Source organism: Indicator indicator, chromosome 32, assembly GCF_027791375.1.
Source record: "Indicator indicator isolate 239-I01 chromosome 32, UM_Iind_1.1, whole genome shotgun sequence".
Classification (NCBI taxonomy): Eukaryota; Metazoa; Chordata; class Aves; order Piciformes; family Indicatoridae; genus Indicator; species Indicator indicator.
The window spans coordinates 4036492-4050192 of record NC_072041.1 but is presented as its reverse complement, the minus strand read 5'-3'; the positions used below and the strand labels follow the sequence as shown (position 1 = coordinate 4050192).

At 45.7% G+C, this 13701-nt stretch overlaps 1 protein-coding gene across 1 annotated transcript in view; it reads left to right on the top strand.

The window, feature by feature from the left end:
* Window positions 1–13701, top strand: part of RERE (arginine-glutamic acid dipeptide repeats) — a 169814-nt gene that overhangs the window by 102407 nt on the left and 53706 nt on the right. The window contains exon 10 of the mRNA XM_054394838.1: window positions 13463–13543. Coding sequence (XP_054250813.1) covers window positions 13463–13543 — 81 coding nt within the window. The remainder of the gene's footprint in view (window positions 1–13462; window positions 13544–13701) is intronic.

Here is a 13701-nt window from a genome sequence, read left to right as displayed (position 1 = left end):
TCTGGAAATCATCCAGTTCAACCCCCCTGTAAGGCAGGGTCACCCACAGGAGCTTGCCCAGGATCACAATGGCCAGGTGGGTTTGGAATTTCTTCAGAGAAGGAAGACTCCACAACCTCTCTGGGCAGCCTGCTCCAGGGCTCCAGCACCCTCAGAGGAAAGTTCTTCCTTGTGGTCAGATGGAACCTCCTGGGTTCCAGTTTGTACCCATTGCCCCTTGTCCTGTCACTGGGTACCACTGAGAAGAGTCTGCTCCTGTTTGTTGCCCACACACACTCTTGCTGAGCGTTGATCAGGCTGCTCTTCTCCAGGCTCAGCAGCCCCAGGTCTCTCAGCCTTTCTTCCTCACAGATACACTCCAGGCCACTCAGCATCTTTGTAGCCTCTGTTGGACTCTCTCCAGTAGTTTCTCATCTCTTCTGAACTGGGCAGTCCAGAATTGGACCCAGTACTCCAGATGTGACCTCACTATACTGTTTTTCATTTCACAGTAGCTGAGTAACATCACTTTTAACCTTTCTAACAGTTTGTGGTTGACACAGATGAACCCTGGACAGCTTATAAATGTTGTGTGTGCCTCTGCAAAGCTTCTCTTCATCTAGCATGTGGTTAGGTTTGCTCTTCCTTCTCCTTAAGTGTTAGGTGAAAGATGCCTAGTGTTGATCAGTGCTCATGAGGGTGCATTTTAAAACTTCCTCTTTGTGCTCCTTGCCAGTGTTGCTCTTGTACTTTCATGTGCCTTGTGGTTTTGAGTTTCTTGTGGTAAAGACTCAAAGTGCAGGTAGCTTCTGGCTTTGTGGGTTTGCTGCAGCTTTTACCAGCCTCTTGATAGCTCGCTTGTTCCCCTACCCACTTGTGCATGACCCACTATGTTGTTTGTTTATTCTTTTATTCCTTTTCCTCCTCTCCCTGCTCCTCCTTCCATAGCATACACTCAGATTTATGTAGCTTTTAGGCTACATGGGGTGATGGATCAGACAGGGGCTTATGCATTAAGAGGAGCTAATAAATAAACATTACAGCAAGATTACTGTGTGCTGCACTGGAGTAACTTCAGACATTCCAGTTGTTATAAATTGAGGAAGGAAGCTCTGGTTTATTAGGGTGCATATTTCAGTTACCTGTTAGGGAAGATATTGTCCATTTCTGGGTGTCTGGGGAGGTAATTCCATACTCAGCACTCCTTCTCCCAAATACTTTTCTTTTAAGCTTCATTTCCTGGTGTTCACCTTTGTGAGACATGCACTTCTGGTCCTTAATTTTCAAATTTGTCACCACTAATGTGTCTTACATCCAGATTTGTGCTCTCGGGTCTCTCTTTACTGCCACTGCAGCCAGCAGCAAACTCAGAGGAATCCAAGAAGCTTGCAGAGGTTGCCTGATGTCATCTTAGTAAGGGTCACAAACTGGAAGTTTTATCTCAGTGCTTGAACTCAAAGGTGGCCATTGCCACCATGCACAGCCCTGCTGTTTGATGATATACATGATGAGGTCACCTGCCTTTGTCTGTGAATGACTTTCTTGGGAATTCTTGCCACCATTTTGTCTCCTTTCACTTGGATTTGTTCATTGCTCTGAAGTATGGGAGTTCTTGAAATGGTTTTATTTGTTTCCTTTTGTCATTTGCATAAAGGCACTGTTTGAAGGCAGAAATAGTTTCCAGGATAATTGACAATAATGGTTGAAATCCCAGTGGAACAATCTTTCTGCACTAGGGAATCTCCAGTAGAAGCAGTGTGTCTGAGTCTGGAAAGGGCCATACAGCAAATTTCAAGCAGTCCGAGTGCTGCTGGTTTGTGCTTAGTGTTACAACTTGACTGAGAGGACAAAAAGGTCACAGAGAAAAAGAACAATTTCAGGCTTGCATAGTAATGTTCAACCTGAGTCCATGGCTGTGTGTTTTCAAAGCTCTGTGTAATTTGTAGAACAGGAAGAAAACTTCATGGGGAAAGAGATGGAGAAAATGGAAGTGCTCTGATGTGCAAGGGAGGAGCTCAAGAGGAAGCTTATTTTGTGCTCCCCCTCACATTGGTTATTAGCCTTGTGGTCTGATCTTGCTGAAGTAGAGCTCATGGGCTGGGGGCTGGTGGATATATCTGTGTTCACCCACCCATGTTATTGCCTAGAACAGGCATTTTAGTATTGATGAGTTAATGGAGATCTGCTTTGTGTTGGCAGGCAGAGTGTGCTCCCCACAGTATTGTAAGTTGAATAAAAATCCTGTTGTTAGGAAAAACAGTGTGAGGAGACTGGAATTCAGGGGGAGGCTAATGCGATGTTTTCCTTCTGGGCTTGTTTCTGCCCAGTAGAGGTGAGGAAGCACGAGGAAAGCTTCCATGCGTAAGGAACACCTTCAGCCCTGTGGAAGATGCTGTACCTTGTGATGTAGGCATTATCCATAACTTTAGGAATGAACTGGCACAGCAGCTCTTATACCCAGAGTGATGTATGAGAACCATTCCTTTGGAGGGAAGGTGGTACAGGAGGGCATTGTTTATATGCCACAAGTGCTGCTTTCCTGCTTGGATTCATATTACATGTCCTGCTTTGGATGTGTTTTTATCTCTGCTTTTGGGTTCTGTGCTTTGACTCTTTTTTCACCCCCTTCAAAACAACAATTGGAACTGTGAGGGCTTGTTTTTAGTAGAAAATGCATTGTTACCAAGCCTGGTTGAGCATGAATATGAGAAATGGAAAGCAAATAGCTTTATTTTAGCTTGAAGTTTACAGGTTAAGTACTGAATTTCTACTACTTGCCTATATTAAAGGGAGATAGTTTCAGGTGTCATATAGGAAAGGATGTCCTTGAAAGAAAAACAAAGCATGTGAACCAACTTTTTCTTTGCTCTTTAGTTGGAATGTATGAAAAGGTTTTCTGTATATCAGCATTTTAACAGCAGTTTAAAATAACAGTTAGAAATGAATCTCTTTGTGTACACAAAAAGGCGATCTGAAGTATAATCAAAAGCTGTCTGTTGTCTCTTGGCAGCAATGTATTGTTTTGCTTCTCAGGGTCATAAATGTGCCAGACCTTTATTCTCTTTAACTCTTAGAATGCATCCGTAAAAAAATCATTTATGTAAAACCACGCTTGAATCATTTTATCTTTGTCTGCAGCACTGAGAAACTGTTGATTACAGGAGACAACAATCTACAGATAACGCTGTATAAATAGAAAGCTTTTTTTTGCCAGGGAAAGCAGTCTCCAGTTTGGGTTCCAAGGTTTGTGTGCACAGAAGGGGATAGTCTAAGACTCACTGCGTGAAACCTTACACACACAAACCTTATGGTTTATGCACCTGTGCAACAAGAGTGTTTCCTGAGGATCACAAAAGAGCAAATGTCGCAGGGAGGCTTTGTGAGCACAGATCTGGATCTGCCTGGCATGCCTAGGTGGACCCTGATGTCTGTCAGCACAAGGTGTGTCATGGGCATTTAACTAGAAACATGGGCAAGTTGGCCAACCAAGTTTCTGATGGAAGTGGTTGAGTGCAGTAGATGAAGGGAATGCCTGCCTGTGTGTTAACTGGAACTGCCTTTTTGTACTGCTGTGGGAGGAGAGGTATGGAGGGTCCTGAGGGATTGTGCATTTCCAGCCTTCTGCAGGTTCAGGACTTGTTGCTCTCTGGAATGTCTTCCTGCAGCTCAGTCCTCTGTTTCAGTGCCATTGGGAGGGAGTTCTCCAGACCTACTTACGGGAAATGAATGTAGCCTCTTCCTAACCATTACTGTATTAGAGGAAAGTAAATTGCACACTGAACAGTCCTCAGACAAAGGTGTTCATCTGTCCCTGTCTGCTCGTCTTTGTTCAGATGTGGGACCCCAGAACCACAGAGGTGTTAGGATGGGTTCTGATGCTTCTAATAATCCAGAGATTGCTTTCCCAGAGTCAAGGTTGCTTGTCAAATGCCCCTTCTAGAGCTCCGCAAAAATGAAGTCAGGGTTTTCTTTTTTTCCTTCCTGCTGCTGCTTTAATATCCAGCCTGGGTTTTGGGTTGGTTGGTTTGTTGGGTTTTTTTCGGGTCTGTGCATCAGTTTCTGCTGTGCCACTGCAGGCTGTTCTTAGATCAGGTTTCTTGGCGTGCTGTTGACTTTATCTCGTTTACCGGCTCACATTTCTGTTGCCGTTCGCTGTGTGATCGCAGCCTCCCCGCAGCTTCTGAACAATTAGTAATTGAGCAGGAAGTGTGTGCTCATTACAATAGCCTTTTGATTCGGGTTTTACAATCACCCAGTGTTTGGCAGAGAGCAGAGGCGGGGGAGGCACTTCTCCCAAACACGTTTTTTGACAGAGAGAAGTCTGTTGTTGCAGCCGCTTGGCTATTTGTCAGCACTTCGCAGACATCCCTCTTGCGCAGGTTGCTTGGCAACGCGGGCCAGAGCCAGCGCGCACGGCCAGCGCCTTTCCAAGAGCAGGTTGGGAGATGATTTATCGGCGGGGCTGGGAGCGTGGTGAACCCAAGAGGCAGGACTGGACCTTTTAACAAGAACCGACGTGAAATGTGAAGGCGAGAGAGAGAGAGACTGGCTGGCTGCAGAGCGTTGGCTGGGGATGTGCTGTGAAAGCACCCAGAGCAAATAATCACAGGGCACAATCAGAGCAAAAATAAAGGCTTCTCATTTAGAATTTTTGGGTTTTTTCATGCTGTTTGGTCTTCTCTTTCTCATCTTGATAGGGCAAGAGGGAATGGATTGAAGCTGGAAGAGGGGGCATTTAAGACTGGAGATTAGGAAGACATTTTTTGCAGTAAGGGTGGTGAGACAGTGGATCAGGATGCAGAGGGAAGTGGTGTGTGCCCCCTCACTGCTCAGGTTGGATGAGGCCTTGAGTAGCCTGGGATAGTGGAAGTTGTCCCAGCCCATGGCAAGGGAGTGGGAACTGGATGATCTTTAAGGTCCCTTCCAACCCAACCCTTTCTATGAATCTAGGCTCTGACACAGAAACAGGTATGATGCAGGAAGTGAATCCAGGCTTTGGGTGAACCTGACATCTCTCTCCCTCTAAAAATAGCTCTGTTAAAATACCTATGGTAAAATAAAGCTGGAGTTAGCACATAAGGTTAGCAGCACCCTGACAGCTCAAAGCCTGGGGTAAAGGGACAGTTGCGTTCTCCCCCAGCTTTGGAAATGTCTAAGAGCTGTTGTGTCACCTTTGATATCGTGTTGCCTTTCATACAGACCATTGCATTGATCCCTGGCATTAAACAGAGAGGGGAAAGAAGAGAGTCATCAGCTGGCATTTAGGTAGTGGTTCGTGCTGTGTTCAGCCTTAAAACTCTCCCTCCCTGCCCCCCCACTTTAAAATATCACCTTCAATAAGCTGAACTGAAGGGAGCTTGGATAACCTTCAGGCAAGCACCCCCAGTTCAGTTTTTCTGCTACCTTGTGAGTTCTTTTTCCAGCATAGTTGTGAGGGGGGATTGGCAAGATGTGGAGAGCTGTTGACAGGAGCGTTTCTGCCTGTTTCTATGAAGGCAAGGAGGAGAGAAAAGCTGATGAATCCACTTTGACCTCTGGAATGACAGTCTAAATACTTTATTGAAAATTCTAAATAACTGTGTTTGTAACTAGTAATCCTGCTCTGCATGCAATCTCATTTAGCCAACTGTGTATGCAAATGTGCTATTAATGTGTTTGCACCCAGTATAAATATACAAATCTAATCTGTTTATATATGTAATTTACACACAGCTGTGCTCATGCTCACTTCATACCAATATTTTCAGCCAGCCAGGGGTATCATGGGAGAGCTATTGTTCAAAACAAAAGCCAACAGTGCAGCACCATGGAAGGGGCTTCATTATCATTGCAGGATCTTTTGGCATTCCCTGGAGGGAGGCTGCTTAATGACTTTCTGTCTGTGGATATGGCTGTGGATACCCCAAGCACAGACTGGGGCATGGTGTGTGCCTCTGCTGCTGCATGATGCTCTGCTGTTGGATCCCTTACAACCTGAGACAGGGTTTAATTTTTCAGTATGGTTTTTCAGGGAGACAAAGCCATCCGAATGGGGAGGGAAAGCTAATTGTTGGGCACCTTTAAGCCTTTCAGCTGATATATTTCATGTCAGTTTGTTTATAGAGGATACTTGATCTTACAGGCATATGGCCTAAGGAGTAGGAGATTGTTATCACGTGTAGATGACCAGCAAATGCACTCTCCAGAGGGGCTTTGAGTATCCAGTGAGAACATTAATCCCTTCTAATATAGATTGGTATCTAATGAACTTCTGGTTTTCCCTATTTTTGAGTAAAAAGACTTGGTGAAAAAGAATTTTATTTTCAAAGTGTTACAGAAGCTACAGGACAGTTCTGCGTGGACACAATGAAATTATTTCATTTTTAAAATGTGACAAGAAAAATAAACAGAGCAATGTCTATTAAAAAAAAGAGCTGAATTTAGGGTTAATATGTGTTTTTTAACCAAGATCACAGTCTGCTGAATGAAGCAGCAAATTGAGTAAGTCTGTTGCAGAGCTCAGAACCACAAATAAGCATCCATATGCACACTTGCATACATGTTTGTGATTATTCTCTTCTACTCTTGCTCTACAAAATGACCACCTGCATGTGCTTTCTTGGACTGGAAGGCTGGAAACACGTTTGTGGCCCACTTTAAGAAACATTTACCTATTTGCAATTGTGAAAAGGGACCAAAAATACCAGAAACCAAACAAATAAAACACAAACTACCACAACACAACAAACAAAACAAGAAACCCAAGCAAACAAAAAACAAACCCACAAAATGAAAACACAAACAAATAAAACCACACCAAAAAAATCCCCCCACAAACAAATAAAATCAAAATTAGTTACTTAAAAACCTGTAATTAAGCAGCAAAAACTGGCACTGCAGGGGCTATACAATGAAGGGTCTCTGCTTGCTTTTATTCTATGACTTCCTGCAAGACAAACAAATCATAAGGGAGCTCATGTGTAGTATCAGTGGTCATCAAAGCACAGACACTTCCTTGCGAGAGATTTGTAGTAAGTGGTTGCAGACATCTTCAAGCAGTTGCCAGACTGTGTGGACCTCTACGTGGTTGTCAGAGAGAAGAATAAGGTCCTTCAAATCATGACTCGTGCTTCAGTGAAGCCTCTTCAGGAGGAGGCTCTAAATTGCAAGCTGGTGACAGCCTCACTTCCTGCAGGAATAGACAAAGGAGGTCTGTAGTTAGAGATGGGACAGAGCAGTCAACTGAAGAGCATCTGAGATGTGGTAGGCTAAAGGGAGAGAACACTGAGGGAACAGTAGGAACATAGGTGTTTCAGGAAAGATCTGCTGCTTCTGCTTGCATGCTTGAGATCTGCACATAGCTCAGAGAGTGCCAGGGCCTGTGGAACAACATGCAGAGCCATTTGGGGAAGGCTGATGGTGTCTGTCTGTTACACAGGTTTGCCAGCTAGGTGGTTTTTGCAAGCTCACCATTAACTAACACAGAACAGCACAAGGATCTCATGCTAAGGGTGCAATCACTGCTTACTGCAAAATGAAATGTGAAAAACATGAAGCAGGGTTACAAGAGTGACAGGAAACAGTCAAGTGAAGCTTGGGTGAGGCTGAAGTGTATCTTGTGCTCCTAGCAGCAGGGCAGGGTAAAGGAACACAGCAGAATCCTGAGTGTAGATATTTTTCTTTGGCCACTGTCTTTGTTCCCTGAATGCACCAAGAAAAAGTCCAGCTGCCCTATGTGGCTTGTGGAAAGAGTTAACCCAGGCTTGCTTGTGTCTGCAGTGGTTAGGTGGCTTCTGAGAATAGCTTGGGGATGTGACAGCTGCATTTTCCTTAACTTAAAATACCTCTTTTTGTCCTTGCTGGAATTACTTGCTGAGCAATACTTAGCCCTGTCTGTTAATGATCATATAGAATTCCTTGGAGGTAAAGATACAGTGAGTTCTAGCATGGTGTTCTGCTACAACTAGGTAGAGTTTGATGAAAAAAAACTTGGTTTATTCCCAATGCTATGTTTTTATAAGAGATAGCTGGCATCTTTAGTTTAAATTGTGTCTTAAGGAAAGGATCAGGATGCTTCTGTTTCCAGAGGACAGTATATAACATTTAACATTATCAGCAATTCCTTTTATTTGCACTGTAATCACATAAGCAAACTACAATGCTAAAAGTCAGCCAAGCTTTTAATGAAATGTCCTCTGTGCACTGAAATCCAGCTCTAGTGTGCATGCACGCTGTCTGCAGGCTGAAAAACTCTATGGGGCCATCTCTCAATGTGCAGCACTTTCAACAGAAGCTGTGCAGATACAATCAGATCACCTTTTCCTTTCAGATCAACTGCCCTAAGTTTTCATCTTATGAAATACAAGAAATAAAGAAAGATACTTTTAGGCATTTAGTGTTTATTTGCTGTTAACTACTGAACCCCCATGAATTTTCCTACCATACTCACTATCGAACTTACAAAGGCTTCTTAAATATGGGAGATGGTGAAAGCTTCCAGCTGCCTAGAGAACTTGGGGCCTTTCAAAACATGCACTCTACCTGCTGCTTTCATTATAGCAAAATGATTTTTTTCTGTGCTCATAGTTAAGGCAAAGGTTGAGAGGAACTTTGTGTTCTTGGGCAGGGTCTAAAGAGATTTTTTTTTTTTTATTATTCTTATTTAAAAGGATTGGGGGGAGGGGGGAAAGTCCTTATTTCCTTGATTAAAAAGGAGCAGAAAAGGTTCTGTTTGTAAACACACTTCATTGCAACATGTTCTTCACTAATTAATTGGGGGGTGAGGGGGTCATGGACTGAAATAGCTCCTGGATAATTCTTAGAGAAAAATATATTTGATGTCAACCTGACTGAAGCATCACTTCATGTTGGTAGCAGTTATGAATTGACAGTTTTATCAGTCATCCTGCCTTCCTGAAGCCTGGGAGGTTTCAGTTTTAAATCCTTCAGTCGATTAAACAGGTTCTTTTGGACAAGATGTGATTCTTGCATGCTTTTAGAACCCGCTTTAGTTTAGATTTCTGCAGCAAAGGAGGAAACTGGTTCCCAGTTAAAAAGCTGGGGTGCTGAATTTCGGCGTGCAGCAGCAAATTTTTTTCCTGCCAAGCTGTAATCTCTTGATAATAGAAACCCTGACGTAGAACCTTAACTACAGCTCGGCAATGGCATTACCATCACGTTGATAAACACGCCGTCTGAGCTCTGCTAGTCAGAACATAATGGCTTTGTGTATCTTGTCATGATATTTGTTTCTTGGGATGAAATATGGGACCTGCAAGTAACACATATGCAAACATTGCTATGCTTGTTCCTTGTCCTTCCCTGGTTATTTATAGCTCCCTGTTTACACATTGTAGCAGGATACGCAGAATCTTAACGCTTTTCATTGGGGAAGCTCAAAATGCTCAGATGGTTTTTAGGAGACCTTGAGCTGTGGCTGGTCAATAGCCATGGAAACCACTTCATAAAATCTAACAGCGTTTGTCTGTCAGCGCTGCCTGCCCTCGCAAGCCGTGGGATTTCCTACGGCCACTGCACAGCAATAATTAAACATTGGTTTTTTTAATTGTGTTAGTTTGTCTTCAGTGAGCAGTACAAAGAGCAACGCTGACAGAGGTCTGTCATAAAGAATGGTTTATAGTTAAACATGTCAGCTTTCCCACTTCTGTTTATCTTCAGTTTGAAAAGTACAGAACTGGGATTTTTTCAGCCATGAGGCCTCAGAGCCGCTTCCACTTTTGGATCAAAACTTCTTTCTGATCCATCTGATATAGGTTTAAGCCTCATTGTTCTACCAGCCCTGTACTACCAGATGATTTTAACTCAGCAGCTGTCATTTTCAGATGCTTTCTGCAAGTAGTGCTACATCTCCTGCACCACTAAAATGCAGACATAAAATTTGTTGCGTGTTGTTTGTGCAGAGAAAATTTAGGCTGTTGTGCAATCTGTTTTAAGAGGTGATGGAGAGCAACAGGTCACTTCTGATTTGGGGTGCAATTATTTAGTGCTTTTATATCTAAAAACATGTAGAGGTCTTTACATGGTGGACTTGGAGGAGTAGCTGTTCTGGACACAGGCTAAGGGGGGACTGAACACAGTGCCAGAATTAATGGAGGATTGGAATAGGAAGGAAAATCTGAAAATGCTCTAAAACAATCTTGCTTGTTTGGTTCAGCTCTCTTAAGCCTCAGAAACTTTGTTCTTTGTGTATAAGTGGTTTTCTTTTGCCTTTCCATAGAGGTACATGACTGTCTTATAGTTGGGTGTCTTGCACTGCTTCAATGGCCTGGGGAGAAGTCTCTGTGATACTGATGAAGGTGATACCATCATTGGCCAAAACTTCAGCATGCCACAAGGACTCACTTCCTTCATGTTGGGAAATTTGGAGCAGCACTTCAGGCTCCCTCTAATTCTCTTACTCAGGGTATAGGTTGGGCTTGCATTCCCAGTAGGGATTTCTGACATCTCATGAGTTCAAAGCAGAAGTTTGTCATAGGCTTTTTTTACTACAGAGCTGAGTCACAACAAAACAAATGTGAAACAGTTTGGTTAAAAGGAATCTTAAAAAAATAAATAAAATGGTCCCCTGAGAGTCCAGGTACACCACAGTAAGTCTTTGGCAAAATGAAGAATAGAGAATCGGGGCTTTGATTTTACGCATTGGACCACATTGCTCTCTTGTACTTCCCTGTTCTTTTTTCATCCATGTTTGGAGTGTTCCAGTTGTAGTTGCTTCTTATTACCCTACACCTTTTTATGCCACTTTTTCCTGTGTGTGCCTGTTAACTAGTCTCTGACAGAGTCCATGAGCCAGGAACTGAGCTGCATCATTCAGAATCTGAATTCCCTTTGGATTGCCTGGTTTTAAATGTTTCTTGAGTTGATTTTCATTTTGCGGTACGCTGGGAATTATGATGCTCTTCGGGAAGTTTTGAGTAGTATGAGGACATGCTTATTTGCCTTCTTGCTGCTGCCATCTTTCCTTGCCCAGAAGTACAGAAAGAGGTATGTCTGTGGTGCCAGACTGGCCTCCCCTTGTCATTCACGTGGTGAGAAGTGGGAAGTACTACACCTGTGTGACCAGTTACCATTGCAGGCAGTCTTGGTATCTTGCTCTGCAGACAAGTGTGATTTCTGCCTGTGAATGAGGGGCTGGCACCACATATCGTAACATTTTCCTTGTTTAGGAGCCCAAGCCCCACTGTCACTGAAGTCTGTACTACTGACTGTAGTCTCAAAGCATATACAAATGGTGCTTAATTCTTGTCTCTGTACCTCCAGACATATTTTTGGCAAACCCCAGCAGTCCTGCTGGTTTTGAGGGTCAGGGTTAGGTAAGGATAGATCCCTGTGGGAACATAGATGCAAAATAGTATGCATGAGGGTCCAAAGAGGCTGCTCACTCAGACTCAGCATTGTGGTGGGAGCTTAGGAGGTGTACAGAGCAGCATTCCAGGAGTGAATTCCCCTTTCTGGGATTCCATATTCACTTCAGGAAAGCATCTGACACAGTCTCCTACAGCATCCTTGCAGCTAAACTGAGGTGGTGTGGTCTGGGCAATCTGGTAGTGAGCTGGATGTGAACTGGTTGAAGGAAAGAAGTTAGTTGTGGTCAATGGGAGAGAGTCTAGTTGGATTCAGGTATCTATTGGAGTCCCTCAGGGGTTGGTACCGGGATCAGTACTGTCCAATATATTCATCAATCACCTTCATGAGGGAAGAGAGTACATTGCCAAGATGTTTGCTGATGACACCACACTGGGAGCCCTGGAGCAGGCTCCTCAGAGAAGTTGTGGAGTCTCCTTCTCTGGAGACATTCAAAACCCACCTGGATGTGTTCCCCTGTGACCTGCTGACCTGCTTTAGGTGGTCCTGCTCTGGGCAGTCTTTCAAGGTCCCTTCCACCCCCCTAACATTCTGTGATTTCACAATATGGAAGCCTCTAATCATCTGCCCACCTCCTTCAAGTACATGTCTGCAAGATGTGGTCTGAAACACATTAACCCAACCTGAGGTATTTGTCTTTAGAGAATATTTAATTCTCATTCCCCTCCCAACAGACTTAGGGCCCATAAACTCCTCCCCAGCCCTCACCTCTTTTTGCATGCAGGATTCATTTGCTGGTGTGTTTATACCTGTTTGTTTATCATAGGGAAGGAAAAGATCCTGAGGCACTCTGTGTTTATTAGTCTTGTCTCTTGGTGCTGATTCTTGGTGGTGAGATGTTGGGGTGTCAGGGAGCCTGGTGCTGGAGCTGCAGGCTGGGGTGGATAGCAGGGTCTGCAGGGTTGACCGAAGAAAGGTGCCGGGAAGAGAGGAGGAGGGGAGTGAGCGATGCTTGCAGCTGGGGCCTGAAGAGTTATTTGGGAGGTGTTGCAGAGAGGGAACATGAGTGCGAGGGGCAGCTGAGGGGGGTCCGTAGAGTGACGAAGGGCAGCTGAGGGCTGCGGCAGATGAGCCACAGCAACTGCCAGGGGAAGAAGCCGCCACCCCTCTGCAGAGCCCCCGGGGGACCGGCGGGCGTTCAGCCGGCGGCTGCTTTCGCGGGGCGTTCTCGGGGGAAAGGGAGGCGAGGGCCGGCGCGGGGCCCGGGGTGGGGTGGGGGGGCCGGCGATCCAGGCCGCCTTTTGCGGCGCGCCCCGCGGGTGCCGCGCAGCCCAGCCCCGCCGCGATCACATGCTGGGCGGCCGCGGCCGCCGCCTCCCGCCCGCCCGCCCGCCCGGCCCTCAGCGCCGCTCGCCTCGGCTCGGCTCTGCCGCTCGCCTCGCTGCCCGCACCGCAGCCCCTGCCGTCGCCGCGGGCCCCGCCGCACTCCCTACCTGCGCCCGCACCGCCTCGTCCCGCCGGGCCCCGCCGAGCGCGGCCCCGGCCCCGGCGGGCGGCCGTAGGTCGAGAGGAGGAGGGAGAAGGAGGAAGTGTCTGGGCTTGGCGAGCGACCGCGCAGCACTGCGAGCCGCGGAGGGGGAGCGGCGGCCGCGGCCCCGGCCCCGTTTTCCGCTGGCTTGCTCGGGAAGGCGTTTGCTGGATTCCGCCGAAAATCGGGAAGGGTGAAGCTGGAGGGTTGGCGTCTGCAAGGACTCATTAACCCCTGCAGCACCTCCTCCGGAGAGGCACTTTTCTCCCGTGGAAAGCGGCGTTGCGTATTTTCGTTCGGCTTGCTATCGTTGCTTAGTTGGAAAATAGACTTCGAAAGAGACGTGCTGCGGGATACTTCGGTCCTTTTGGGAAAGAACTGATTGTGGTACTGACTTTTAAAGCTTCAACTGTTGAAGTTTGACGTGGAAGGGAATGGGGTTTCAATTTTTAGGTATCTTTTCCAAGCCTCTCCTTCTCCTCCTCCTGTGTCCCCGTCCCCCCCCACCCCTCTTCCCGTCCCTCTGTAGGTAAACGCTTTCTTCTCTCGACAGACCTTAAGCTAAGAACACTGTTTGGCTGTTGTGCTGATTAACAAGGTAATTTTTTTTTTCTGCTGCTGACATAGTGTTTTTGTTATCTTTTATCACAGAAACGTTTTATTAAGGGGTTGAGGCAGTACGGCAAGAACTTCTTCAGGATCCGAAAGGAGTTGCTTCCGAATAAGGAGACTGTAAGTGCATTCCCACTTCATGTAATTTGCTTTTTTCTGCTGCTGCTGCCTTGCTGTTCGATCTTGCGAAACTCTTTCCTTTTCACCCCGAACTTGAGTCTCTTCGGAGAAATGGAAGAGAGAAATCCCCAGCCAGAGAAGGGGAGCTGTAATTTGGA